General features: G+C 52.3%; 1 protein-coding gene across 11 annotated transcripts; it reads right to left on the reverse strand.

Annotated features, from left to right (window-relative positions):
- Positions 1 to 314: 314 nt before the first annotated feature.
- On the reverse strand, positions 315 to 26,007 carry SLC6A12 (solute carrier family 6 member 12). 11 transcript variants are annotated; one of them, XM_032874902.1, is made up of 16 exons: positions 25,911 to 26,007; positions 23,978 to 24,062; positions 21,691 to 21,953; positions 15,838 to 15,972; positions 12,752 to 12,892; positions 12,046 to 12,133; positions 10,825 to 10,957; positions 9,435 to 9,569; positions 7,632 to 7,735; positions 7,163 to 7,287; positions 6,576 to 6,688; positions 5,964 to 6,101; positions 5,134 to 5,236; positions 3,224 to 3,324; positions 2,581 to 2,751; positions 315 to 1,402 (listed from the first exon to the last, which is right to left on the reverse strand). In XM_032874902.1, exons 3-16 carry the CDS (start codon positions 21,902 to 21,904, stop codon positions 1,259 to 1,261), a joined length of 1,845 nt encoding a protein of 614 aa, XP_032730793.1. In that variant the 5' UTR covers positions 21,905 to 21,953; positions 23,978 to 24,062; positions 25,911 to 26,007; the 3' UTR covers positions 315 to 1,258. The 11 variants fall into 11 exon arrangements, with proteins under 11 accessions (XP_032730793.1, XP_032730791.1, XP_032730790.1 ...); XM_032874900.1 differs by lacking the exon at positions 25,911 to 26,007 and adding an exon at positions 25,292 to 25,409 and having other exon boundaries at positions 7,163 to 7,257; positions 7,632 to 7,684; XM_032874899.1 differs by lacking the exon at positions 25,911 to 26,007 and adding an exon at positions 25,292 to 25,409 and having other exon boundaries at positions 7,632 to 7,684.

Consider the following 26,007-nt stretch of genomic DNA (forward strand, 5'->3'; position numbering starts at 1 on the left):
AGGCTCTGGCATCATTTGATAAGGGCCTGGGGAGAGGAGCATCCCACATGCAACACCTCCCTCTCTGTGGGAGACCAGTGGGCTTTCATGTACTCCAAGGAATCTCTGGAGGGAGAGGAGATGGAAAAGAGCAAGAACAAAAGGGTCGAGAGAGGAAATCTGGCCAGAGGAGTATGGGCCAGCAGAGGAAATGCCAAGATAGGGATGCCAATGTGGGGAAAGCTGCTCACCCCTCTAGAGAGGGGACCCTCTCCCTCCCACCCCAAGACAGAACTAAACAGGAATGGGTCGAGGCAGAGAAGACTAGCACACCATAGCAGACAAGCCATATATACTTGTTAACTAAGGCAGGAGGGTATCATGGGAAGAACCTCGGCCTGAGAAAAGGAGACCAGGTTTTAGGCATAGTTATGTGAACTTGAAAAAGTCACTTTCTCTTTGGTCCTCAGTTTTCTTACCCGTGAAGTCAGGAGGTGGGACAAAAGCAGGGTGGCCCATGGAGCTGCCTGGAGCTCTGTATTTGGAAGGACTGTGTGGTGGGAAGACTCTGTTATCAATTAGCAATGTCTGCCTTGGGCACAGGAAGGTACAGACACTCTTGCCTTTGAACAGTCTAGGGGTCATCTCTAAGTTCCTTCCATTCCAATGTTCCATGAGCCGAGGACACAGATTTTAGAAAGCATGGGGAACCGGGGCACCTTGAGAAGCCTCCAGGAAAACTTGAGACCTTGATGGCTCGTGAAAGCTTTTTGTCTCTCTAGTTCCTTCCCCGGGGACTTCAGAATACCAAGCCTAGTGAAGGACCCCTCTAATGGAATGTCAGAACAAATATGATGTGTTCTGTTGTCACTTCCAACCCACGTGTTCCATCGGGCTCTCCGAGTCCAAGCGTGATACGTATCCCCATCGGCGCTACCCTCCCAAAGCACAATACAGGAAGCTGGAACATCCCTACAGCGGGAGCTCCCACACAGCATGATGTGTTCGAATCAGATGGTGGACTCAAAGGAGACCACCCTCCTTTATAAATAAGAAGGTGTGTTCCAACAGTATGGTGTGGTGTAGCAGACAACCTCTCTCCCACAGAAGGAGCTGCCCCAGCTGAGGAGCGAGCGGCCTGGCCTCTGGCTGGGGGCACCCACGGACAACAAAGAGGTCCCCAGCTGGACTGCGGTGAGGGACGGTGATGAAGGCTGTCCACCGTGGTGGCCCTAACAGAGGTTCCTGGCTCCATAGCCACCTGACTGCTGGCCACATCCTACAAGTGGGTCTCCTTCTCCGCAGCTATGAATCCCTCCTTTGCTGGGGAAGGCCCGCCGTCCTGGCTGGTACCACCATCTGGATACAGGCGTTGTTTGGGCTGTGGCAGGCCGGGGTCAGGGGTGGTGAGCTGTCGCAGGCGCTGTGGAGATGAGAGGGGCAGATGGGTGCTACTGGTGAGTAAGGCACAGATGTTTTGTCCTTTTTGTGTTCCCAGGGCCCAGCCCAGAGCCAGGCACATAGGGGCCATTGGTAGAATCTGAGTGAATATGGGAATAAATATTTCGAGAAGAGAGAAGAGACAGCATGGTGACTAGGACCAGAAACTGGCCAGGTTCCAGTCCTGGCTCTTACTAACTACCTGTGCAATAGTAGGCAACCCATTTAACCCTTCTGTGCCCTATCTGTAAACAAAGATATTAATAGTACACAGCTCAAAGTAAGTTGACCAATAAGTGCTTATTTTTGTTCTTACTATTACTATTATAATGTGACCAATAGCTCCCTATTATAGGAGTAGTAGTACTACTATTATTACTGGTATTGGTACCATCTATCTCCTTCCCCCTCCTTCTTGCCTTGAATGCAGATGTGATGACTGAAGTCATGACAGCCTTCTTGTGGCCATGGGCTGGTGAGCATGATGACAAAGACATGCTCAGACAGAGGTGCAGAAATATAGGAAGAGTTTGGTCCCTAATGACCTCTTTTGAGCAGCTAAACCAAATGTCAACAGGATCCATCTCTGGTCTTCTCGATGTAAAAAGAAAATAAGCCCGTTTGCTTATTGCAGATTGGGTTTTCTGTTACTTATAGGCCAGATCAATTTCTACAAGTGTAATATCTTTGTGGGACATGCTCTATCCCCTTCTAGGAAGGCATGTCTTAAATTCTAAACAGGGAGCCTTTGCATTGGTTCCCCAGGCAGAATTAAGAGAAGAAAAGAAGCCGGAAGCCTGTGTATGAAATGAACCATGGTAACGGGTTATTAGTTTCCTGGGAGTAGGGGATTTGTGCTCTCTAAATCTCTGCCTGGGCACCTCTTTTTTAAGTTCTTGCTGTGACTCAGTTTCCCCCTTAAGCCTCTGACAGTTTACTCTTGCTCAGCCCGCCCACATGATCTGCTGGAGGTCAGATTCTGAATGTCCAGAATCTGAGGACTCTTGAACGTTTCTGGCAGTGAAGCCATGGGACTGGTCTTCAAAGATTCCATGAGACCAAAGGACGGCCCCACACTCAGAGCTGGGCCCCACCGATGGTGTCCTGCCCACACCCTCTCTCAGGAACCCCTTTCCATGTATCCCTTCCCCAGGTCCCTACCTTCTTGAAGGAGCCCTGGGTCTTCAGAAGGCTGACAATGACAAAGAGTGGGACGCAGACCATGGAGGAGAGAGCCAGGAACCAGCCGATGGAGTAGCCCCAGGGAGGGTACACGTAGATGTTGTTGTATTTGAGAGGGGTGTACTTGCTCAAGGAGAAGAGGAAGGTGGCCTGGAAGGAGGGAGAGGTGGACACAGATGAGACAGAGAGTCCTTGAAATCCTCTCTTCACCCATGTCAATGTCCAGGGACAGGGGATGAGTTAATGCACTGTGGTACATACGGAGGTAGACTAGTAAAAGCCATCACGAGCTGTGAGCCAAGGCATGGCTCCCCCGAGGATTGAGACAGGAGGAGCTCTGAGGAAGGGAGGGGAGGTGGAGGAGCCCTAAATCGGCAGACAGAAAGAGACCACTAAAACTGGGAAGTCGGGCAGAGGATGGACGCAGAGAGAAAGGAACGGGGCAGAAACTGGAATGAGGCAGGAGAACTGAAAGGAAGTGCAGGAGAACCGACCCAGAAGGGGAGAATGGACCAGCTTCCCTGGGTAACTGGATAGGCAGGGAAGGAGCCCAGAACTCAGGCGTCCTGCTCCTCATCCCCGAGTCCTCTGGAGGCAGGAGGGTAGCTAGGTGGGCACATACCAGGCAAAGTCCAGGGGTCAGAAAGAGCCAGGAGACCTTCACCAAGGGCCATGGCCGGTAGCCAATCATGTCCTCAACGTTGTCATAGAAACGGTCTGCTCCTGCCCAGGGCAGTGGGAGAAGAGTGTGAGAACGGGAGGAGGGAGACAGCTTGTAGGTATCTGGGGAGGACTCACTTGGCTTTGCCCTCTTCCTCCCACCCTGTCAGGGGAAACTTGGTCAGGGCACGTGAATGAGCAGGGTCACTGGCATTGCAGCCACAAGGCAGGGAGTGAGGAGGGAGAAGGGGCTGCCACCTAAAACCCGGGAGCCCTCGAGAGAGCTACCCAACCTCCCAGTGCGATCCTTTATCCCCTTGTCTAGGAACAAAGAGCCTAAATCCTAAACTCAGAGGACAGAGTGGGCCTAAAATGGCACCATTGCTACGTCCAAGCTCGTTTATCTATGCCGCAGAGATGAATTCAGTTTCAAGTCAAAACAGCAAAACAGCGAGGGTCCCACTATGCCTGCGTAGCACGCCAAACTCACATGGGGCCAGAAAGCCACTGGGAAGGGAACAATCTAGAAGTCTAGATTCTAGACTCTGGAGGAACCACACCGAGTTCTCGGGAAAGCCCTGCAAGAGGCTTGATCTGGGTTTGTGGAAACACTGCCTGGTTTTATGTACTGTCTTTCTGTTTCCACGTTTGCTCCAGATCCAGGCCCAGCCAGTCCTCTAAGGAGAGAGCCACCAATCAGGGAAAGATCCTGGGATGGTCCCCTCCAAGCCCTTCCTCAGCAAAGAAATAACTCTCCATTCATCACCGGGGTGCATGAAATGTCCCATTAGGAAGTCATTACTTTGACTTCCAAATTTCTCCCCCGGATATCAGCTAATGCTGGGGAGGCATAAACTATTATAGTTCCTCAACTTTTTAGGACTCACTGTGATGAAGTTTATCAGAGTTCCGAGAAGCAGTAGAGGGAAATCAGAAAGACATCAGATGTTTGAAGTGAGAAGATAGGAGACATGTCCCAGGAGAGGAAGGACATTAGATAGGAAGGCTCAAGGTAGCAAAATAAAAAAACCTTCCTACTCGCAGTTTTCCTCCTCAGGCCTGCTACATGCACCCAGCTCCCCCTCTCTGCCCCAAGCCTTGTTACGTCGGCAGCGTGTACCCCCCCCCCCAGGGTCCTGGGATATGATGATACCTCTTCCGCATACTAGCTGTGTGGGCTTAGGCAAGAGAACTACCTCTCTGAGCCTCGCCTCCCCCTGCAAAGGGCTGCTGTGTGGGCTGCAAGATAAGGTATGCCACAGTCAGCATGTTTCTTGGGATTTAAGAGCGCATTGACTCAGTGCATAAAGGATCCCCCTCCACTGTCATCAGACAGGACGTTCTAGCATTCAGCGTCACTGGCTGGATATCCCAGCCCGGTGGGGGTGCCGGTGGTGGAAGTCAACAGAAGGCAGAATTCACTCCAGTCTAAGAAAGGAATGTGTAACAGCCATAAGGAGAAAAGCTCCCTCAAAAACACGGGAATGAGTTTCCTGTTTGGGGAAGTATTCAAGCAAAGTCTGGGTGATAACCCAGAAAGGGAATGTGGGGATGTGCGGAGGCTCGGACGAAGCAGCCCTAAAACTAGGATTCCCACTGGCGAAGGGCCTCCAGCAGCTTCTGTATCAAAAAAACTGTTCCCCGTTGTTTCTAATTCCTCTCACCATTGCGGGAAATCGGTTTTGTCCTTACGCCAGCTCTGTCTGCCATAATGACAAATGCCTGGGCTCCCAGGGTTGGATGAACTTCCCAGGGCAGCAGTACAAAGACTTATAGAAACCAGAGGGCTGGCACATCCTGTCTCTCCTGGGCCGATCATGCCCTTCTTGGAGGGGGGTGGAGGCTCCCCCACGCACTCCTCTCTCCACTTACCGTACACCCAGCTGACGCAGATCACTTCAAACACTGCCAGGAAGAGCAGGCATATACCACTAGATGCATAATAATCAAACAGCTGGAAGATATACATCCCGCCCTGCAGAGAAGCCGGGGAGCTGGGTAGGGCCTTGGCCAGGGCGGGCAGGGCACCCGCTCCACAGCGAAAGCGCAACCACCCATCTGGGCACCCATCCTGCCCAAGCCCGTTCCTTGCAACTAACTAAAGGGAGTTTTCCTCTCCTGTCCTTGCCTCCAGGCCCCTCATTTAACGTCAGGGCCACAATCTCTGACTCTTGGGAAGTGTGGGACATACACTTTGCATCTGCCCAGCATCCTCTCTTGTAGAAGCTGTCACCACCTCACTCTGAGGGTGCTCCTCTCCCTGCTACAGGCCTGAAGCGGAGCTAGGGCTGGACACTCACTGTGTTCTTAGGAAAAGGTCCCTCTCTTTCCTCGGGGGTTGGGTGGGTGGCAGAAGGTAAGACTGAAGCTGTGCCAGTGCTCTTTAATATTGGGAGGGAAATCTGGCTAAGAATGGCATTCCTGACAATGTCCTTAGAGCAGCTGGATCCAACTATACCTGAAACCAATAACCTCTAGACTTTTCAGTTTCCTGGCCCCAAAAAACTCTCTTTTCTGCTCAAACTGGCTAGCATTTGGTTTCTGTTGCCTGACATCAAAAGAGCTAACTCTCCCTACATCCTCACTGTGATGAGGGCAGAGCCCGTATCAGCAACCCCAAGTAGCCGATAAGGAAGGTGTGGCCCCTGGCTCCCTCACCCTGAAGCCCATACTGCAGGCCACATCCCCCCACACACACTCACCTCCGTAACCAGGAAGAGCCCTATTAGATAGCACACGACTGCAATAGCCAGGATGAGGAGCTCCCGCCGCCCACTCTTCCGGAGCTGACTGGGGAACATGTCCACGGAGGCTGTCACCAGGCATTCCACACAGACAAACTGTGGGTAGGAGGGGAGTTCGCACTCACCCATGCTGATGCACAGGAGCACAGGAGGGAGTTCAAGGGCAGAATTGGGAGTGCCAGTCCTGCCCTGGGACAACCAAGGGTCCCAGCATGGGGGCCGGAGCAGGAGACATGTTCTGTCCCCAAGGCTGGGGAGTGGGGCTAGGCTGCTTGAGCTGGATAGCTGGAAGGAGGCTGAAGGGCCATTTGGGAAGGGGGGGTGTCTATACATAGGGAAGGGTCAGGCCTAGGGGGAGAAGGTAGACAGCCCCCTCGCAGAATAGGTTGGTCTTGAGGCCCAGGGTCCTCCAACCAACTGCAAGGACAAGCCCTGGAAAGTGGAGGGGGGGTCTGGAAGATATGGTCAGGGGGAAAAGAGATTGGGAAATGTAATTCCCAGAAGCGCATAACCTGGGAAGAGGGTCACCAGGGCAGGGAGGGGTGCGGTGGGGTGGGCGGGGTGACAAACCTGGCTGTCCAGCCCTAGGAAGATGAGCATGATGAAGAAAAGGCAGGACCACAGCTGGGATAAGGGCATCATTGTCACAGCCTTGGGGAAGGCGATGAAGGCCAGACCAGGACCTGCCGGGCACACAGAGGTCAGGAGAGCTCCCTCCAGGCTCTCACTACCTGCAGGGAGGAGCCTTCTCCCAAGGCCCTGTGTGAGTGCACATGCGAGAGAGAGAGAGAGAGAGAGAGAGAGAGAGAGAGAGAGAGAAAGCGTGCGCGCGCGTGTGCGCACGCACATGCACACGCAGGCATGCGCAAGGGGAATATGTGTGTGTATGTGTGTGTGTGTGTGTGTTTCAAGAGTAGTTTCTTCCATTACTCTGCTCTTCTGCTTCTGAGGAGCTGGCTTGACTGTGGGTCTGCCCATGCCCCCTCAGTCGGCGCTCCCCCGCCCACCTGTTGTTAAGAAGGCCCTCCTCTGAACCACGCAGGGCCCCCAGAGGCTAAACATGTTCCCATCAGCCAGCTGCTGGCACCCCTGCCTGGGACCCTGGAGGATGGATCTGTGTCCTCCCCTCAGGGCCCAGGCAGCAAAGTGGCACTTACCGGACTCGGCCACTTCGGAGATGGGCACCCCCTGCTCTTGCGCCATGAAGCCCAGGATGGAGAAGACCACGAAGCCGGCCACGAAGCTGGTGGTGCTGTTGAGGAAGCAGAGGGCGATGCAGTCCCTGTGGGGCAGGGCGGGAAGGCGAGGAGCCGGGGGAAAGAGACGAAGAAGTGCCACCAGGGAGGAGAGAGCCAAAGACAGTGGAGCAGTGGAGCAAGCAGAGAGAGCAGAGCAGGGAGGGAAAGGGGGAGCAAAGATGCGCATGGGGAGGTATGGAAGAGAGAATGGGGGAGGGAACAAGATCAAGGATCGTGGAGGGTGAGAGAGGGAGCAGGAGGGAGAAAAGGAGGGAAGAAAGAAATTCATTCTGGGAACTGAAGCTGTGATTTCCTGGCCACACTCCAGGAAGGCCAGCTCCCCATCAACCTGGGGTCCCCGGCACCCCACCCCTACCCCTTCACTTACCTGTAACAATTATTGTGGTACTTGTTGTAGCTGCCCAGGGCGGTCAGGCACCCCTGGCAGATGGCAAAGGAGAAGAAGATCTGGGTGCCCGCATCCATCCACACCTATGTGAGACCCCAAAAATGTGGTAGGGGGTGGGGGGCACCCGGCCTTGGCCCCTCAGACTCTGCTGGGTGTGCCCTCGGAGTTGTTCACTCCTCACCTTCCACTCACATGTCACTTCACAGGCAGGGCCATTTAAATGTGGCTCTGAGGGCACCCAGGGGGCCCCACACACTAGGATTTCTTGAGTGGAGGGGCTGGGCCCAGAGAAGGGAGGGCCCAGAGAAGGCAGGGCAGAACTGAGAGCACTGGGCTCACTCCACAGCACTGAGTGCCTCGAGAGGCAGCCAACACATGGGGCCAAGAGCCACTTCATTAGAATATAAGGAAAAAACCCGGGACTCCTTGGGGAACGGGGAGGGGGGTGTGCAAAGAATGTGCTCAGACAAATCCTATAGGAGGAAATCGAAATGTGCAGTAAATCTGTGGGGAAGGGGAGTGGGGATTTAAATTAAAACAACAAAATGATACTATCTTGATCTCTCAAATTAGATCAAAGTTTAAAGCAAATTATTATGGAATCTCTTATGGGCCCTGGAGGAAAAAAGGGTGTCCTGCAATACTGGTGGAGAAAGTCTCCATTTCTCTAAAGCCAGTACATTTCAAGAAACTTAAACGCACATGCTCTTGGACTTAGTGATTCCAGAGACTGTCAGGAAATAATCAGAGATGTGGTCCAAGTTCTAAACACAAGGTGTCCGTTACAGCTAAATATGTGACCATTTAAAAAAAAAAAAAAATGCCTGGACGCCTGGGTGGCTCAGTGGGTTAGGCCTCTGCCTTCGGCTCAGGTCATGGTCTCAGAGTCCTGAGATCGAGCCAGGGATCCCTCTGCTCGGCAGGAAGCCTGCTTCCTCCTCTCTCTCTCTCTGCCTGCCTCTCTGCCTATCTCTGTCTGTCAAATAAATAAATAAAATCTTAAAAAAAATGCCTGACCAAACTGTCCAAGAATAGGAGCAGATTGATGACACCTGCCCCACGTGTAAGTGCTCAGAGGACACGGAGCCTGGTCTGTCATGCACACTGCCCGCTCCGTTCTTAGAGCACTACCTGGCCCTTGATGGGTCCTCATGTACCTTGAATGTACCAGAATGTACCTTGATGGGTACATTCTGGGTGGATGAGTAACTGAATGGGTGATAGATGGAGAACACAGTATAGGCAAGTGTTTAAAATGACATTTACAAATGAATTTAATAATATGGAAAATGTTTACAATATAATTTAAATGAAAAAAGATATATTTCTACAAAATTATCTCAACTATGTTAAAACACACACACATACACACACACAACTAGAAAAAGACTTGGAAGGAAATCTAAAATGCTCATAGAGAAACAGCTAAGTGGTGGGATTTCAAGAGATCTTTAATTGTTCTCCAGTGGGGATACGTTGCCTTTATTTATTTATTTTTATTTTTTTAAAGGTTGTATTTATTTATTTGACAGAAGGAGAGCACAAGCAGGGGGAGCTGCAGAGGAAGAGGGAAAAGCAGGCTCCCCACTGAGCAGGGAGCCTCATGCGGGACTGGATCCCAGAACCCTGAGATCATGACCTGAGCTAAAGGCAGAGGCTTAACTGACTGAGTTCCCGATATACTGCCTTTAAACCAAAAGAAAAGCAACCAGAGATTTTCAAAAATACAGCTGTGGTTTGGGGCGGGAGATAGCAGGGAAAGGTCCCCAGCACAGCTCCTACCTGGGGGTCCTTGAGGCGAAGCAAATCGGGCTTCAAGTAATAAATGATACCCTCAGAGGCTCCGGGAAGGGTGACGCCACGGATCAAAAGGATAATCAGCATCAGGTAGGGAAACGTGGCTGTGAAATAAACAACCTGCAGGGAAGCATCCCCAGGTCACTCCTGCTGATCCAGACGCCAGGAGGTGCCATGGAACCTCCGGCTGTCCTCCTGTCACTCCTCCTCAGGCAGCAAGAGCGGTCCCCAGCTCAGCGTCAGACGCCTCCTTAGAGACACCGAGAGGGGTGAGCACCCGTAACTCGCCATGGCTTCCTTACAATTTCTAGCGGGTCTTGGGCTGCGAGGCCGGTGGAGTGTGAGATGCACACCAGCAGGGCAAGGACGGAAGAAGGGCAGGGAGAGGCACAAGCTCCCAGCCACAACATTTCAAAGGCTATTTTAAAATCCGGAATCTGGTCTCCCGGAATCCTGGCTGTTCTCCTTGTGCCCCTTGGTGAGAGTAGGTCTCGGAGACAGAGGGGGAGCAGATCCTCACAGTGACCTGTGACAAAATTTACACTGTGCTTTTCCAGGCTTAACGTTGGGGGAGCAGCAGTGGCCTGAGTTCTGGGATATGGAGACACTCCAAGGGGTCCACTCTGCCCCTGACCGAGCTCAGCTCCTTGTCGGAGGTGACGGCAAGATCTGTGTTATTATCGCCATCACTAGTTTTATTATTATTACAACAATCCCGGGGATTGGGGGGGGGGGCTGTCCCCAGAACAGGCTAATCGGTGCAGTCAGTATCCTGTCTATTCCTGGCTTTTTTAAAAAGCATGAAGCCTCAACCTCAGATTTCCTGGGTTGGAAATAATGGCTCTAATTTGAACTCTCTACACACACAATAAGCCACTGTTGTCCATTCTTGGCTTGAACCCCTTTGACGATTGGAAACTTACCACCTCAAAGACAGTTCTGTTTGCTGGTTCATACCACATACTACAAAAAGCAAGTCATAAAAGTGTACGATGCTAATTGTGTCATGTACACACATAATTAATACAGATGGACACAGACACACACATAAAGAAAACTAGAAGGCAATACAATGAAACATTAATGGGAACTCATAGATCCAAATGGCCGTCATGCTGGCTGGTACAGTGATTAAGGGGACTTCTAGGTTTCTTATTTCGATCTGTATGTTACTTACATAAACGGATCTTTTATAATCATACTGAAAGAGAAAGTCTTTCCTTGTACTAAGTTAAACTCTTCTTACCATTTCCCCTGTTCTCACCTTGCCTCTCCCTTACACTACTCTTTCTTTCACTTCTCCAGGGGGACTCTGTGAGTGTCCCCAGGGCTTCTGGGGGCCGGAAAGAGCTTACCAGGGGCCAGAACACCTCACCTTGCCTGTGGTCTTGACCCCCTTCCATATGCAGAAGTAGCAGATGACCCAGGCAAGCAGGAGGCACAGGGCCAGCTCCCAGCGCAGGGCCCCCAGGTCATGGATACCTGAGGTGATGCCCAAAACACGTCTCCTGAGGATGGAAAAAGAATTAATAACCAGGTGGCAGGCGAAAGGGGAGAACTTGGTGTTTGTCTTCAAGTCTCTTGATTCTTAGCGCTGACCCCACAGATCTCATGTTCCAGGCTTCCCCTCCCCATCCCGCTGCACCCCCCCACCCATGGCCATGCCATGTTCCCACCTGTGGTCTGTATGCCCCTCCTGTTAGAAGACCAAATCACGTAATCCCATAGGTATCTTTGTCTTTCTAACCATCCAGCTTTCTCTGTTGTACAGAGAGAGATAGAGAAAGAGAGAGAGAGTGAGGGTGGTAAGTAAGGCATGGACGAGCAGATGGAGAGTAGATACTTACACGGGCAGGTTGAGATACAAGCGCATGGGTATCAAACAGGGGGGCTGACTGTGTTTTAGCGCCTGAAGAGCGCAGGGAGCAGTGGAAATGTGTGCACGTAAGTGTTGGTGGATGTGTGAGCTTTGGGTGACATGGGGACACACGAGTGTGCGGGTGCAGGCAGACACATGTGAGTGTTGGTAAATACGTAAGGGTACAGGCGGACCTTTGCGGGCATGAAGCTGGACATATATGGGCGTGGGCAGATGGATGGGTGTAGTAACCACCGGGTGGAGGTGCGAGTATGGGGTCGGCCAATCTCTGTGGTACCAATACGCTCACCTTGGCCCATTTCAAGCTACCCACATGACATCCCTGAACACGGAGCTGGGGAGTGATGGGCACCACCTGCTCTTGCGAGCCGGGGCAGACCACTGGCCATGCGCCAGGGGACACATGTCAGTAGGAATGAAGGTGTAGGTAGATCCTTGGGGTGGGGGGTGGATTGGTGCAAGGCAACAAGACGACACGGGTGAATGTGTGGGCCTGGGCAGACACAGGTGGACTCAGGGTCATTGGGAGTGTGTCAGTGGATGAGTCCGAGTAGATGCGAGTGTGCCCCCAGGTCCCAGTGATGTGCAGGTGGGGGAGGTGGGCAAGCGCTGGAGAGTGTGCACAGAAAGGCTTAAACCCTCCCTCCAAGTCCCGGGTCTCGGACATCCACTCCCGCTTGGGGCCCCTGGCCCATGGCATCCAAACCCAGCACCTACTCCCAGAATTCCATGACAGGTGAGGTGAAGTTCTCGGAGGGGGTGGCTGTGCGGGCTCCCGAGCGGTTCAGGAAGTCCATGCAGTGCTCTGTTGGAGACAAGGGGGGCTGGGCGTCAGCTAGGGACCAGATGGGGAGAGATGCCCTGACACTCTGGTCCCCTCCGACCCTCTGACCTTACAGCCTGGCGGTCCCCATCATTCCCGATCCCAAGAGCTTCCCTCAGAGCCCCCATTTCCTAGGAGTTGACCACCCAAGCGGTTCATGGGACCAGGCCCCCTCCCCGTGTGCCTCATACAGCTCTTGTTCCAGGGAATCTGGCTGTGCCCTGGCCACCCCACCCACCAACCTCTGACACAGACCTCAGATCCCTCCTCCACCCCCATGACTGGCCCACTGTCTCTCCACTCGACACACAAAGGGACTGTGTCCTGCGCCTGCTCTTTGCCCCAGACGGGCCGCTGTTCCCATGATGGGTTCCTTCTCACCCTTCAGCCCTCAGCCATCAATTTTCCTCCCGCTGTTGTCGGGTTTCTGCTGCTTCTTTCACCCGGTGCAATTTGTAATTGTTTGATTAATCGGTCTGTTTCTCCCACGAGACCATAGGCTCGGGGAGGGCTGGGGCCGTGTGGCTTTTGCTCGCCCTTGGGCGTCTAGTACATCCAAGCTGGGAGAGGCCCCAGCCCAGCGGCCGAAACAATGGATACCTGTGTTCCAGCTATTGGTACAGGTTGTCCAGGGCAGCTCAGAGGTAAAGGAGCTGAACAGGTAAAAGAGGGCCCAGGCGAGGATAACGATGTAGTAGATGTTCAGATAGGACTCGATGACCACAGATGCCAGACCGATGCCTGTTGCGGGGGGCGCGGGGGAAGCAACAAGGAGAATCCAAGAGATCAAGTTAGTCCAGCAGAGCCGCACGGAAGCCTCCTGCAGTGGCTGGCCAGGGATTGGGTGCTACCCGAAGAAATTCACCACATCTGCTATTGGCCTGAGAAGCCACAGACAGCACATTTTTCTAAGAAACCCAGGCTACAGAACACCACGGTTTGCATTCTTCCAGTTTTGCAATACATGTTTGAACGTATATCTTCTTTTTAATTTTTTTTCTCATTATGCATAATTTACTTAACTTCCATCCCCCCTTTTTTTAATGAGATAAACTCTGGAAGGATTGCCATCCAAAAGCTCCCTGTGGTTCTCTGGGTGATAAGATTTCAGTTCACTTTTTTAAAGTTTTTTTTTTTCCTTTTGTCCATCTGCATTCTCTAGTTTTTCTATGACAGTCACGCGTGACTTGTAAAATGAAAAGGGGCAGGAAGAACAGAGGAGTTATCTTTTGCTCAAGGTAAGAGCAAAGACCAAAAGAAACAGGCAAAGGGAAAAAAGAGAAGTGGTCACCTTGGAGAACCGGGAGCCTGAGTGGGTCTCAAAATGCCAGCTCACAGGGGAGCGAGGAGCAAGAGTGTCCCCAGAGGCGCGACCTGTGCACCCAGGTCTGACACAGGGGAGCAGTCTGGAGGCTGGCCTGGGGCACCCCTCCCGCCCTCAAACCTATCAGGGCTGGGAAGGAGCAAGGGCAGGCACAGTATGCACCCCCACCCCTCCTTCCCGCCCCGCCTGCAAACGTGGGATCTTTTCCACAGTCATTTTAAAAGTAACACATTGCCAGGGCGGCCGTTAGTCCCGAGGTGCGAAAACTGGTGGAGAAGTGGGCGCCGTGCCCTGCCAGGGCCTGCCTGTTTGTCTTGCGTCCCAGCACCCACCCCCCCGGGGCCCCAAGTCCTGGAGATTCGGCTGTCGGCCCGGGAAGTCGGTGCTCCAGAAGGATTTAATGAAACAAAGCCCAGAGGCAGGTTGGAAAATCAATGCCAACTGTCCACAAAACCTGCCCTTAGCCGGGCGACTGACCACAAAACCTGCCCTTGGCCGGTCGAGCCCACCCTGATTGTCTGTTCCCACGGGCCTGGCCACCTCGACTGGAGGCCCCCCATGTTTTCCTGCGTTTGGGTCTCCGCACAGCATGCAGGCGTGGGGTGGGGGCGCGCCCTAAAGCGACCCGCTGGGGCCTCGGGAGGGGCGGGGGCGGGGCCTGCTGATGGTGCGGAGGGTCCCCGGGGAGCCCCGCGGCCAGGCGGTTCTGAACGCGCGCACACAGACATTCCCAAACAAGCGGCCACTGTGCGGCCACTCGTCTCCGCCGCCGCCGGAACGCGCTGTGCTCCCACCGCCCAGTAAACACCGACCTGACCCAGGAGGAGGCAGCGCGCCAGGGCGGGTGGGGGTTGGTGGTGGTTTGCCCCATCTCTGAAGGGAGGGATGATCTGGGGGGGTGGGGGAGAAGGAAGCTTGTGCCTGTGTGTAAATTGGGGGGGGGGGGAGGGTGAGCACAGGGTGTGTCCTCCCGTATGGGGAGGGTGATCTGTGGGGTGGGCGCCCTTACGCAGATGGAGGGCAGATAGTACGCATCCTTGGACCCTCCCACCAACATAGGTGCACACACCTTGAATGCCTCTCTCCCTGAGACCCCAAGCCTCAGAGTCTGTCTCTTCTACTTGGAAAAGAGGGAAGGAGCAGCAATCCTTTCCTTCAACCCCCACCCAATGATCGGTTTGCTCACCCTATCTGCAGTGACCCCCTTGCAGAGTTAGTAGATATCTGCGGGAGACTCGTCCCTGGGTCGAGTCTAGGGATAGAGCCCAGCTGTGTGGGACATGAGGCGACCCCTGGGGTCCAGAGCAGAATGCTGAGAAACTACTCCGGCTGAAGCCACAGCACTCCAGCAGGACCCAGCCCTCGTGAGTAGAAAGGTGTGCAGGCCAAGCTTTGCCCTGCCCCAGCCCCTTACTGCTGCTCCTCCACAGGTCCCATGGGTGCCCCAAGAGGAATCAGCTAGCCCCAGACTAGCCTGGTCCCTACAGCCAAACCCCCAGTCAGTGGTCAGGTTCCCAGCCTGTTCAGGAACCAGTAATTTCCCCCCATGCCCACCTCTGCCCAGCCTACCAAACTGGGCAGTAACCCCAGATAGCCCAGTCCCTGAGGCTCTCTCAGAGACTGATGTGAGGAAAAGAGTCCTCTCCTCATTTCACATAGGCCAGGAACCCCTCAGAGACAAAGGTTGGGTTTCCCAATGGCCCCCGGGGGACTGGCCCAATCAACTAAAATTGGAGTGGGGGAAGGACACCCCAAGCTGCTCACATTAGCCAGCAAATCCACAGAGAGAACAGGAGCTGTCCTTAACCGAATCCCTAACCTAACACAGGAAATAGCATGAATTTTCAGCTCGGGGTGACCTGGGTTCAAATCCTCAGTGAATGATCTCATTTTCTCATCTGCAAATAACTAAGTGAGTTATTACTAGAGGATCCGATGAGGAAATGCACGTAAAGTTCTTACTTGAGCCCCAACATGTAGCAGGGCTCAGTAGTTGTTAGCCATTGTCATTGTCATCGTCACTATGGTTATGGGCCTCGGTGGCATGTCTGTGGCCGTGCCGTATACACGGAACAACTTTTCAGGAAGCTGAGGAAGATGAACCTTCACAATTCCTCACTGGCAAGGACCCCTTCCTGGCTCTGTATCTAGTTTTGCAGTGGTGATTTTGTATTGTCTTTCTTGAGGAGTGCCTTCCTCCTCAGAATCTATAAGTTTTGGGCCCCCCAAAGTCTGATGACACTTCCTCGTGTCCCCCACAGTAGACGAATAAGAAGGTGGTGGAGGGGAAGGAAAGGGGAGGAGCGGCAGATGCATGGACTCGCTTGGGGGCCCTGGTAGGAGGGCAAAGGGGAACACTCACCCTGGAGAAGGGGGCAGATCTTTCTCCAGGCTGTCACACTGCCTTGGCTGGTGTACTGGCCCAAAGCCACCTCCAGGAAGAACACCGGGATGCCACAGGTGAAGAAGAAGATGAAGTAGGGGATGAAGAAGGCTCCTGTGGAAGAAGCGGGGCAGGGGCTGAGTCCTCGACCCATCTGGGAGACCAGCGTCCCACTACTCAGCATCTGTAATCTCCCTCCCCACCCTCCCAGGGGCCCGCGTCGGCTTCCTCCTGTCTATGAACAGGGACGGGCAGAAATTTTCCAGTCTGAACCACCCCCCGGGATAGGAAAGACCTTTGAAGAAAAAGGAGTGAACATTTAGGTGGAAATCCTAATAGATGCCCAATTTATTTTCTCAGTGTGCTTCACAAACTTAGTCCATTTATTATTTTTGGAACCGAAACATGTGTTCTGTATAATTTGATATGCCTGTTAAATTATCAAGTGTGTTACATTTTAGAGAAAAACAAACACAGACACCTCAAAAAAATTATTTTTCCTCTAATAATTTTCAGATTTTTTTTTTCCCCCTCTACCAGGCCCGGATCCGAACTGGGGTCCCAGCAGAGAAGGCCTTTCTGCTCAGGCCAATTCTCGGGTTGCGGGGGTTTCGGCAGTCATGTGATTAGGTGCCAACCCACGGGAGGCCAGGCCAAAAAAGCATCCAGCAAAGTAGTGAATTTGGAGATGACCCTAAGCCACCAATGCCCACTTCAGTCTCTAAGACATATACGTCACCTCAGAAGTGTACCCGGGGGGTGAACGGATTATTGTTTTCTGCACCGAAATAATCCTTAGCACTTATGGAGTGCTTACTGTGTGTGAGGCGTTCTTCTAAACGCTCCACCATCATCCAAATTCTCATAGAACCACCTCCCATGGGGCAGGTATACCATTGTTATCCCCATTTTACAGAGGAAGAAACTGAGACACCAAGCCAGCTGGTCTGATCCTGAGTCTGTGCTCTTACCCAAGTCATCCACCTTACTGTGTAGGAAAAATAGAAAGTACAAAGGGGGAAAAAGGAAAAAAAACATTGTATAGCCTTCCAATATTCTTATAAACACACACACACACACATATTTCTCTTTTTTTGGCAAAAATGAGTACCTGCTATACATTCCTTGATAACCATTTAAAAACATATCATGAACCTATTATACCAATAAATGTAGACAGCATCATTTCAATGGCCGTGTTATATTCTAACATAAGCATCTGTCCTAGCTCATCTCATCCGTACCTCCACTGGCCTCTGGTTGTTTCACTGCAAACTCCACTGTGATCTGCGGTCCACATCCTTGTGCATTTAGCTAACTGGCTCCTTTGTATAAATTTCCAGTAGATAAATTGGTAAGTCAGAGGGAATGCACTTTTTTTTTTTATTATTTGGTGGTAAAATACATGTAACGTAAATTGTACTTTTTAACCATTTCTAAGTGTACGGTACAGTGGCACTAAGTGCATTCACATTGTTATCCAATCACCACCACCATTGGTTTCCAGAACCTTCTCAGCCAGCCCAATCTGAAACTCCATTAAACACTACATCCCTATTCCCCGCCTCTCCCCAGGCCCCTGGTAACCACTGTTCTACACCTTCTCTATTGTTTTTCTAGATATCCCATATAAGAGGAATCATACAGTACTTATGTTTTTACGTTTTTGTCTGGCTTATTTCACTTAGTTTCATGTCCTCAAGGTTTCTCCATATGCCTTTCCACGTTTTAAGGCTGAGTAATACTCCCTCGTGTGTATATACCACATTTTGTTTATCCCTGTGTCCATTGATGGACGTTTGGGTTGCTTCTACCCTTGGGGCTTGAACACTTTTTAAAAGTCTTTGACGTGCATTTCCAAATGGCCCTCCCAGCCTCTCCTACCCATCTGCACTGCCAGCAGCAATATGTGAGTGAAGGAGAAGGATCTGTGAGACTTCTGGGCCCTCTAGAGCCACGGCAGCCAGTAATTCTCCAAGTCCTGAAGTCCTTTGTAACCCCAGCTTTGCCTAGCAACACCCCTGACTCCAGGTTACGTGGCTTGGTGGGTTACAGGGGTGAGGCTGAGGGGCAGTGTGCAGGGCTCTCCCGGAGGGTGCTTTACTGGAAGTCTGTGGTGGCATGTGACTCATGGGCCCCTTCCTGCTGGCTGTGTGGCGGTCCTTCCCTCTCCGGAAGGAGACGGCCTCAGCCCTACCCTTGGCTATGTAGACTTCTGCCCCACTGAAACCGGGGAGAGCTCAGGAGGTCTGGAGCTGGGCCACGCTCAGGCTGAGTCTGCCCAGGCCTGGGCCACGGCAGGCAGTGGGAGGAAGTTGGTCCTGGAGCGCCTACAGGCATCCATTCTTGGCTTTCTCCCTGGGTTTTCAACACACTATCACTGCAAACATCCTCCTCTCCAATGAACATCTGAGAATCCTCACTCGGGGAGGCTGACCTGGCCCACAGTTCTCTTGGCATCTGCCCAGGCTCTGGGCCTGAGCAGCCGGGTGAGGCCCCCCAGGGATCTGTGAGGACGGGATGACTCAGGACGTGTTTAAAGTCTCCTTCCCTTTGCTCTAAGGTATGCCTTATTATCTCTGCCAAGCACTCACTCCTGAACCACTGACAGTTTGCAAACTCAGGAGTCATAAAATTCTCTTTTGGGGTGAACCCTTTTTTGACGATGATGTAGTTTGGTGACACCCTGTTTTTTTTGTAACCAAAGACATGATTACACCAATAACACTATTTTTTTCATCCCTCTTGAAAGATTTTCCTCTATAGAACCGTTGGTTGACTCATTATCAATTCATTATGAACTGATTAATAGATCAGCAAAAACTATATTTAACAGCTTTAAAAAAAAATTTTTTTTTAAAAGCCAGTCAGACTGCCCCCTGTGGTTCCTCATGTGGAAGCTTGACTACCCTATGTCCTCCTACAAACAGACCCGGAGAGCTTGTCTGGAGGTTCTAGAAGGGGAACGTTGCTACTCCTATACCCTCCTATACAGAAGAACAGCCCTCTTCTCTCGGGGAAGGTTGTTGCTTCAGGCCGAGCAGGCAGCTTCGGGAAGGACGCATGTGGAGTGGTGAGGGACAAGGGGACACCCGCCTGGCCTTCCAGATCAGCCGAATCAACGCTGGTGACCAATGAGGTGAAAGATGTCACAGCCAGATCGCCCTCACATCCTAACCGCTAACTAAGGATTTATGGTCAGCTCGAGAGAAACCCTGTTATCACAGCAAGTTCATAAAATTCTAGCCTAAAGCAAAAAGTTGACACTTGAGTTGGTGGGTGAAGTCGTGTTCTCATGTAGATCCATCATTACATTGTCTGAAATAAGGAAAACTACATGCCTATTTCCTGGACCCCCAAAGACCAGTGACCTCAGATTGGGACCCCTGACTTTGCTCGGTCCCTCATGTGTGGGGAAATAAGGGAGACAGGAGAGAGGGGTGGTGAGGTGTCCTCCCCGGGTACTTAGGTTGGGACAGAGCTGACATAAGTACCCAGACTCCGCCCAGGAGCTGCGTTCTGGCACCGCCTCTTCACGGACCACCCAGGCTCAGCCTGGTGTCCCTGCTCACTGTCCTACGTGCTCCTCTTCCCACACCACCCCATGGCCAGGACCGAGGTCACAGCCAAGGGCAGCCACCAGGCGGGACACCTGTGGGTACCTGAACCTGAAAACTTGTTCCCTGGACCCTCTTTCTCCCTCCTTTTCAGTTGGCAGGGCGAGTAATGGGCGAGCCGGGAGCCAGGCAGCCAGGGTGCACAGCTACCAACCACTTCTACGATCTTAGGCAAGTCACAAAACATCCCAAGGAGCCTCTGTGTGCTCTGTGAAATGAGGGCTCAGCCTCCATCATTTTTAGCTAGAACACGAATGCCTTGCATGTCCGTGAAATTGGCCTGGGACAAAGAAACAAGTCACCACCCCTACCACTTCTCCCCGCCTCCCCTAATCTCTGGCCAACATTCACCCCCACTCCACAGCCTCGCCCCATAACCCTCACATGCCAAGAAACCCCATTCCTATTTCTTTGGAGTCATTAGTTCAAACACTTGGTAATAATAACTAAAAGGTTTGAAATACAGAACAAGGTACTTGGTAGATGCTCAGTAAATACCTGTCAAAGTAAATATGAGGGGCTTAGTTGGGTAAGCATCTGACTCTTGACTTCCGCTCAAGTCATGATCCCCAGATCGTGGGACTAAGCACCAGGTCAGGCTCTACGCTCAGCAGGGAATCTGGAGATTTTCTCTCTCCCTCTCAGCCCCTGCCCCACTCTCCAAAATAATCTTTTTTAGGGGCACCTGGGTGGCTCAGTGGGTTAAAGCCTCTGCCTTCGGCTCGGGTCATGATCCCAGGGTCCTGGGATCGAGCCCCGCATTGGGCTCTCTGCTCAGCAGGGAGCCTGCTTCCTCCTCTCTCTCTCCCTGCCTCTCTGCCTACTTGTGATCTCTGTCTGAAAATAAATAAATAAAAACTCTTTAAAAAAAATCTTTTTTAAAAAATTAAATATGAATAGTGTTTAGAAGTACTTTCTAAACAATGATTATCTTTAAGTAGGAATGTTTCTTCTTTTTACCTTTCGGGAAAGGTTCCGGTTTCCCAATAAATGTGTACAATTTCCACGAGAAAGAATAAAGGTATTTTCAATAAGCAATGATGAATCTGTCCTGTCACAAATAAATTCATACAAATGGACACTTCTATTTGTATGAAAATGCCAAATAGGTAAACCCATGGTCACAGAAAGTAGATCAGCTATTGCCAAGGGCTGGCAGTGAGAGGGAATAGAGAGTGATTGCTAATGCCTTCAGGCCTTCCTTCTGGAATGAAGAGAATGTTCTAAAATCAATTGTGGTGATGGTTGCATAATTCTATGAATATGCGAAAAACCTTTAATTGTACCCGTAAAAAGATTGAGCTGGCCCCTTCCCACCATACCCCTGCTCATTTTTACTATCAGTGCTGAAAAATAATAAAATTATGTTTCTTTAATTTAAAAAAATCAGAGAGAAGGTCATATTCCTGTGCTCAAATTCTTCAACCGTTCCTATCTCTCTCAGAGCAGAGCCTGTTACCTCTCTGATGTCTTCTCCTACTCTTCTCCCCATTGGGCACTGCCCTCCTCACTTTTCTGCAAACAGGCCAGGTGCACTTTGACCGCAGGACCTTTGCCTTTGCTTTCCCCTCCTTTTGGAATGGTCTTCACCTGATCTCCATCCCCAAGACTCACTCCTTTACCTCCTTCAAGTCACATCCTCAATGCGAGCTTTCCTGGGCACCTTACTTCACCTTTCAAACCTTTCCCCCCACGTCCCCCACCGCCAGCGACCCAGCATTCTCCAACCCCCGTCCCTGCTTGGCTTCTCACCATTCCACCCCTCGCCATTCAACATATCATGCATTTTACTTCTTTGGCTGTAGTCTGCACCCTGATCTAGAATATATCACCCAGAATGTGTTCTGGACTGGATCTAGAACAGCACCTGGCACAGGGCAGGGCCATAATAATACCAGCTAAATCAATGGCTCCTATCAGCAACCGACGTTGTACACCATCATGAAGGACTATTATTATCCTGTCTGGTTACGTACTCAGATTCCTCGGTCCTGCCCATGAACTCTGTTACCCTTCACCGTGGCCCTGGGAGGCAGCATCCCTCCTTCACGGCGGAGGACGCCCGAGGCGTCGCCAGAGCTCAGACCCGGGCCCTCCGACTCCATCTAGCCTCCTTCCATTTCATCACACAGCCAGGCAGGAGGCACCAGGTAGGCCCTGCCTGGGCGGTCAAGGCACAGCTCTCCCCACCACGCCTACCTCAAAATGAACTCACCACCTCCATTTTTGTAGCAGAGATAGGGAAACCTCCAGACATTCCCCAGCCCAATGATCTCCCCGGCCACTGACAGCACAAACTCCATCTTGTTGGTCCACTGGCCCCGATGCTTCACCTGGTCCTCGCCTTCCTGGTTCAACGTCTCTCCCTCCTCAGGGAGCCAGGAGACCGCAAGAGGCCCGTCTGCGGGGACTGTCACTTTTCTGTCCATGGCGACGCGATGGACCGGGAGGCCGCAGAGCAGGACGGTGAGATGGGTACTGCCAGGTGGGGGGAGAAGGGGTGAGCTGTACCAACCCGATGCGCGCCCTCCACCCCTGCTTTCTCCCTCCTAGGTTTTCATTATTGTCGGAACACGACAGTCACATTTCCCTTTGGTGGAATACGGTTTAATAATCGTCGGGGTGTTGCTTTTCTTCCCAAACTCTCAATGACATTTACACCAAAAGTTACACTTTGCTCTCGTGACTCGGAGAGCAAATAAGGAGCCGATCTTAGTTTGCCCATTTTGCAGAGGGGGACATCCAGGCCTTGACAGATGAAGGGACTTGCCGATGAGCACGTAGGAGTAGACTGGGAGGAAAAGGCTTGAGGTCTTTTATTCCGAGTCCCCTTCTGGTATTAACAGCTAGCCACCATCCCCGCTTGCCCGTCTGCCCAGCTGTCCAGTGAGTGGCACCTGCCCAGCCTCCAGCCTCCAGGCCAGAAGGGATCAAAGCCTGCCAGGGGTGACAGGAGGTCAAAGGGCAGGTGTGGCCCAGCTGACTGCATGGTCTTCCTCTGGCCGGTTGTGTGCTCATCCCTGTGCCAGGGAATCGATCAGCTCCAGGTAAACATGGGAGCCAGCTAGCTCTGGGAGTCTGATTGGGAGGGAAGGAGAAGGTGGGGTCTTTAAATAAGGTCAGAGGAGACCTGGGATTGGTGCCAGGACCAAGCACAGGTCTTCGAGGGAAACCTGGTTCTTCTCTCCCCGTTGTACCTCTGTCCTGAGAACAAGCAAGGGGTTCTGGCAGTCGATTCCAGAGCAACTCTCACTGGGGTGGGTGGTCTGCTCAAGGGAGACCCAGACGTGGCTAAGCATGACAGTAGGTTACTGACCTTCCTGAGTCCCTGCTCTCGTAAAGAGCCCAGAGCTCCCTGGACTGCCAGAAAAATGACGTGGCTTCCCTCAGTTTTACTCTGCCCCTATCGCTGTCCATTTGTCAACCTCCAGGAGACAAATTGCGGCACCATGGTGTTGTACCTGGAGTCCTTGTTTGCCTTCCCCCCTCCCCCACACACAGCCACCCTGAGGCCACCTCCGCCTTGGCTCCCAGGGATCTGCCAGGAGGAGGGGTCTGGGCTCCAGGGGTAAGTACCCACACAGCCCCCTCACCTCTGGGGGGCGCTGGGGGAATCAAAGTGACCCGAAGCTACCAAGTGCTCCTCCAGGGCTCCAGGGAAACACAAGGGATTCTTTTTACTAAAAGAAGCGTCTGTGTTTATTTGTTGGTCCTTTTAACCCAGGCAACAGCCCAAGCCCAAGTCAGTTAGAAGGGCGTGGCAGGAGCCATTTGAGGTTATGGAAATTTTTGAAGGTGACTTGGAGGGTACGGGTTATCCCAGGAACGGGATAGCCTGTCGGGGTTAGATTCTGGTATGGGGACCCACTCACAGGTTTCCACCGCAAGTTCAGCCCAGGAAGAAAGATGAAGAGAGAAGCACCTACTGGAAATCAGAGGTCTCCAGCCTCCCATGTAAGGGAGGAGGAGGGAAGGAAGGGAGGGAAGAAGGCTTCCAGGTTCAGAGGAGACCGTCGGACCCTGGGGGCTCGGGGAGGCTTTGAGAACCAGAGTGTCAGGTTGGAAGAACGAGGCAGTTTGACCCTGGGGAAAAGAGTTGGTGCTACTTGAACCAATGGTAGATGGTAGACATTGCTACAGAATTGGGGCTTAGGCACCCAGAATAGTGGCCCCGGAATCGTTATCAGACAGATGAATGGATGAATGAATGAATTAAAAAACATTAACGGAAAAAAGCACCAGATAGGAAACCCAAGGTCTAGTCTATTCCTAGCCAATAATAACATTAATAAAAGTTTAACATTTGACTAATCCTTGTGCCCAAAACCTACACTTCTTCAATACATTATTAAATTTCATCCTCATTAAAATCTTTGAGTAGGTATTACTACGAATTCCATTTTATCAATGAGGAAATGAAGTTCAGAGAGATGAAGGGACGGGACTCGACACCCTGCAAGTGTTCAGTAAAAACGACTTTTGAATGATTTGAAGGAACTTACCAATACAATAAGTGATGGAGCCGAGTCTCTAACTTGCTGTGTGACCTTAGGCAACTCACACGTCCTCTCTGGGCTCTAAGTCTCCCTGGAAGAGAGAATGAGCCATTCAACAGGGGTGCCGGGAGGGTAGGGGATAAAAATAAGCCTTTTCTTGCCAAGCCATAGTGTAGCTTAGCTCAGGGTGAGCCCAAGCACAAAGGTCTCCAAGGGGGAGGCCAGGGGACAAGCCTTCCTGTTCTCGGACCAGAAGCACCACGTGAGGGCCAAGCTGTCTGCAAGAGTGGGAGGAGGGGAGACCTGGTGGGGACAAGGAGTGAGCGAAGGGAAGACCAGAAGCAAGTGCAGAGTGGGGAAGCAGATCTCAGAGCCCAGTGTGGGCACAGGGTTTGGGTTGTGCCGGGATGGGGGAGACCAGAAGAGAACAACATTGATGAGCTGATACTGATGGAACGTATTTTTTTTTTTTAAGGTTACTGGAAAGATCATAATTTATGGGTTAGAGTGAAAAACCGGAATGGCAGAATGAAAGCATGAGCATGTGGAAAGGGAAGCTGGCCCCGAGCCATGGCAAGTCAAGGGGAAACAGTGCAGCAAGTGGGATTCAAGTTAGACTCAGGGAAGAAATGTCAAGGCAGAGGTCAGACATAAACACAAGGTCAGAGCTCTCTTGTGGGGGTTACTTTTAAAAGCCAAAAGGATGGCCTGCCCCCCTACCCTTCTCACCCCTTCCCCACTGTGCCCTTCTGCCCCTAGCCCACTAGCAAGGAATAAACAAGTGCTATCCACAGTCAAGGTGACTTCCAGAGATCTCCCCCTTCCCAAGATCTCCCCATCCCAGCCCTGCCACCTCTCTAGCCCCTAGAACCCGCTTCCCACTTCTGCTAAGCTGGAGCAGGGTGCGGGGGGACAGGCATTGGAGCTCACCACACGTCAGTGCCCTCCAGAAGCAAAGACACCTACACCCACACAGGGCTCAGTGCTGCCCATGGAGGAAATCTTCAGGAGGCTAGCAAGTCCAAAATTAACCGTTTACAGGAGCTGGGCATGGGTCAAGGTCTAGGAGGAAGAGGTCCGGTCAGGGTCTAGCGGAGGACCAGACAGGTGGAGAAATGCTGCTCACCACCATGCTGCTGGGATCCCAGCTTGGCCCCATCACCCTCCCAGTCCAGCACAGGAACAGCCCAGCCCAAGACCCGCCGTGGGGTGGAGGCACGGGATGCCCCAGCCCCTGCTTCAGCCCACACCCACATACCAGTTCCCATTTCCGTACACACACTGGTGCCATTCCCGTCACGTCCCTTTGCACACACATACCTGTGTGCATGGCACCAAAACCTGACTCCGGCTAGTCCTTCACACCCTGTGGGGCTGCCTGGTTCAGCTTGTGGCCGCCCGCCCCTCCCCGGGGCTCCCTTGTTGCCCTCCTCTGGCACAAGCCCGCCCACGCCTCCCCATAGCCTCAGCTGGGGCAGCTTCCTCCTTCTGAGAGACACTTGTCGCCCTGCTTGCCCTGCTCGACCCGTGGGGGAGGGAGGGAACCCCGCATCCACATGGCTAATTGCAGGTCACGGGTGTTCGGGAATGCCCAAGGTTTGTCCCGCTGCTCTTCCTTCCCATCTCGCTGGGCACTGTCTGCTTTCCCTCCCTCTCTGAGTCAGGTGATCACCCCTCTTTCCCCCACTCCCTGGGGCCAGCCCCCCACCTCTGGACTTCCCCAGGCTTGTCCCTGAGCAACGTAGAAGCTGCGGGCGGCTTGGGAGAGCTGGGGTGATGCCTCTAGTCCTAAGATTCCCCAACATCACACTTATCTTCTGCCCCAGTCTCTTATACAACAGATCCACACAATCCTACAAAATCTTGCCTCCCAAGATTCACCCCTCCGGCACCTCTAAGGGACTGCGAAGACACAGCCTGTCCTCCACTTCCTGCTCACCTCAGTCCCGATCTTGGCTCCCGTGGTCAGCTCAGCTCCATGCCTCCCGTCCCCGGCACAGTCCCGGGGACGCCGCTTACACGAATGCCCACACAGC

The sequence above is a fragment of the Lontra canadensis genome, unplaced genomic scaffold (genome assembly GCF_010015895.1).
Source record: "Lontra canadensis isolate GAN:19392208 unplaced genomic scaffold, GSC_riverotter_1.0 scaffold53, whole genome shotgun sequence".
Classification (NCBI taxonomy): Eukaryota; Metazoa; Chordata; class Mammalia; order Carnivora; family Mustelidae; genus Lontra; species Lontra canadensis.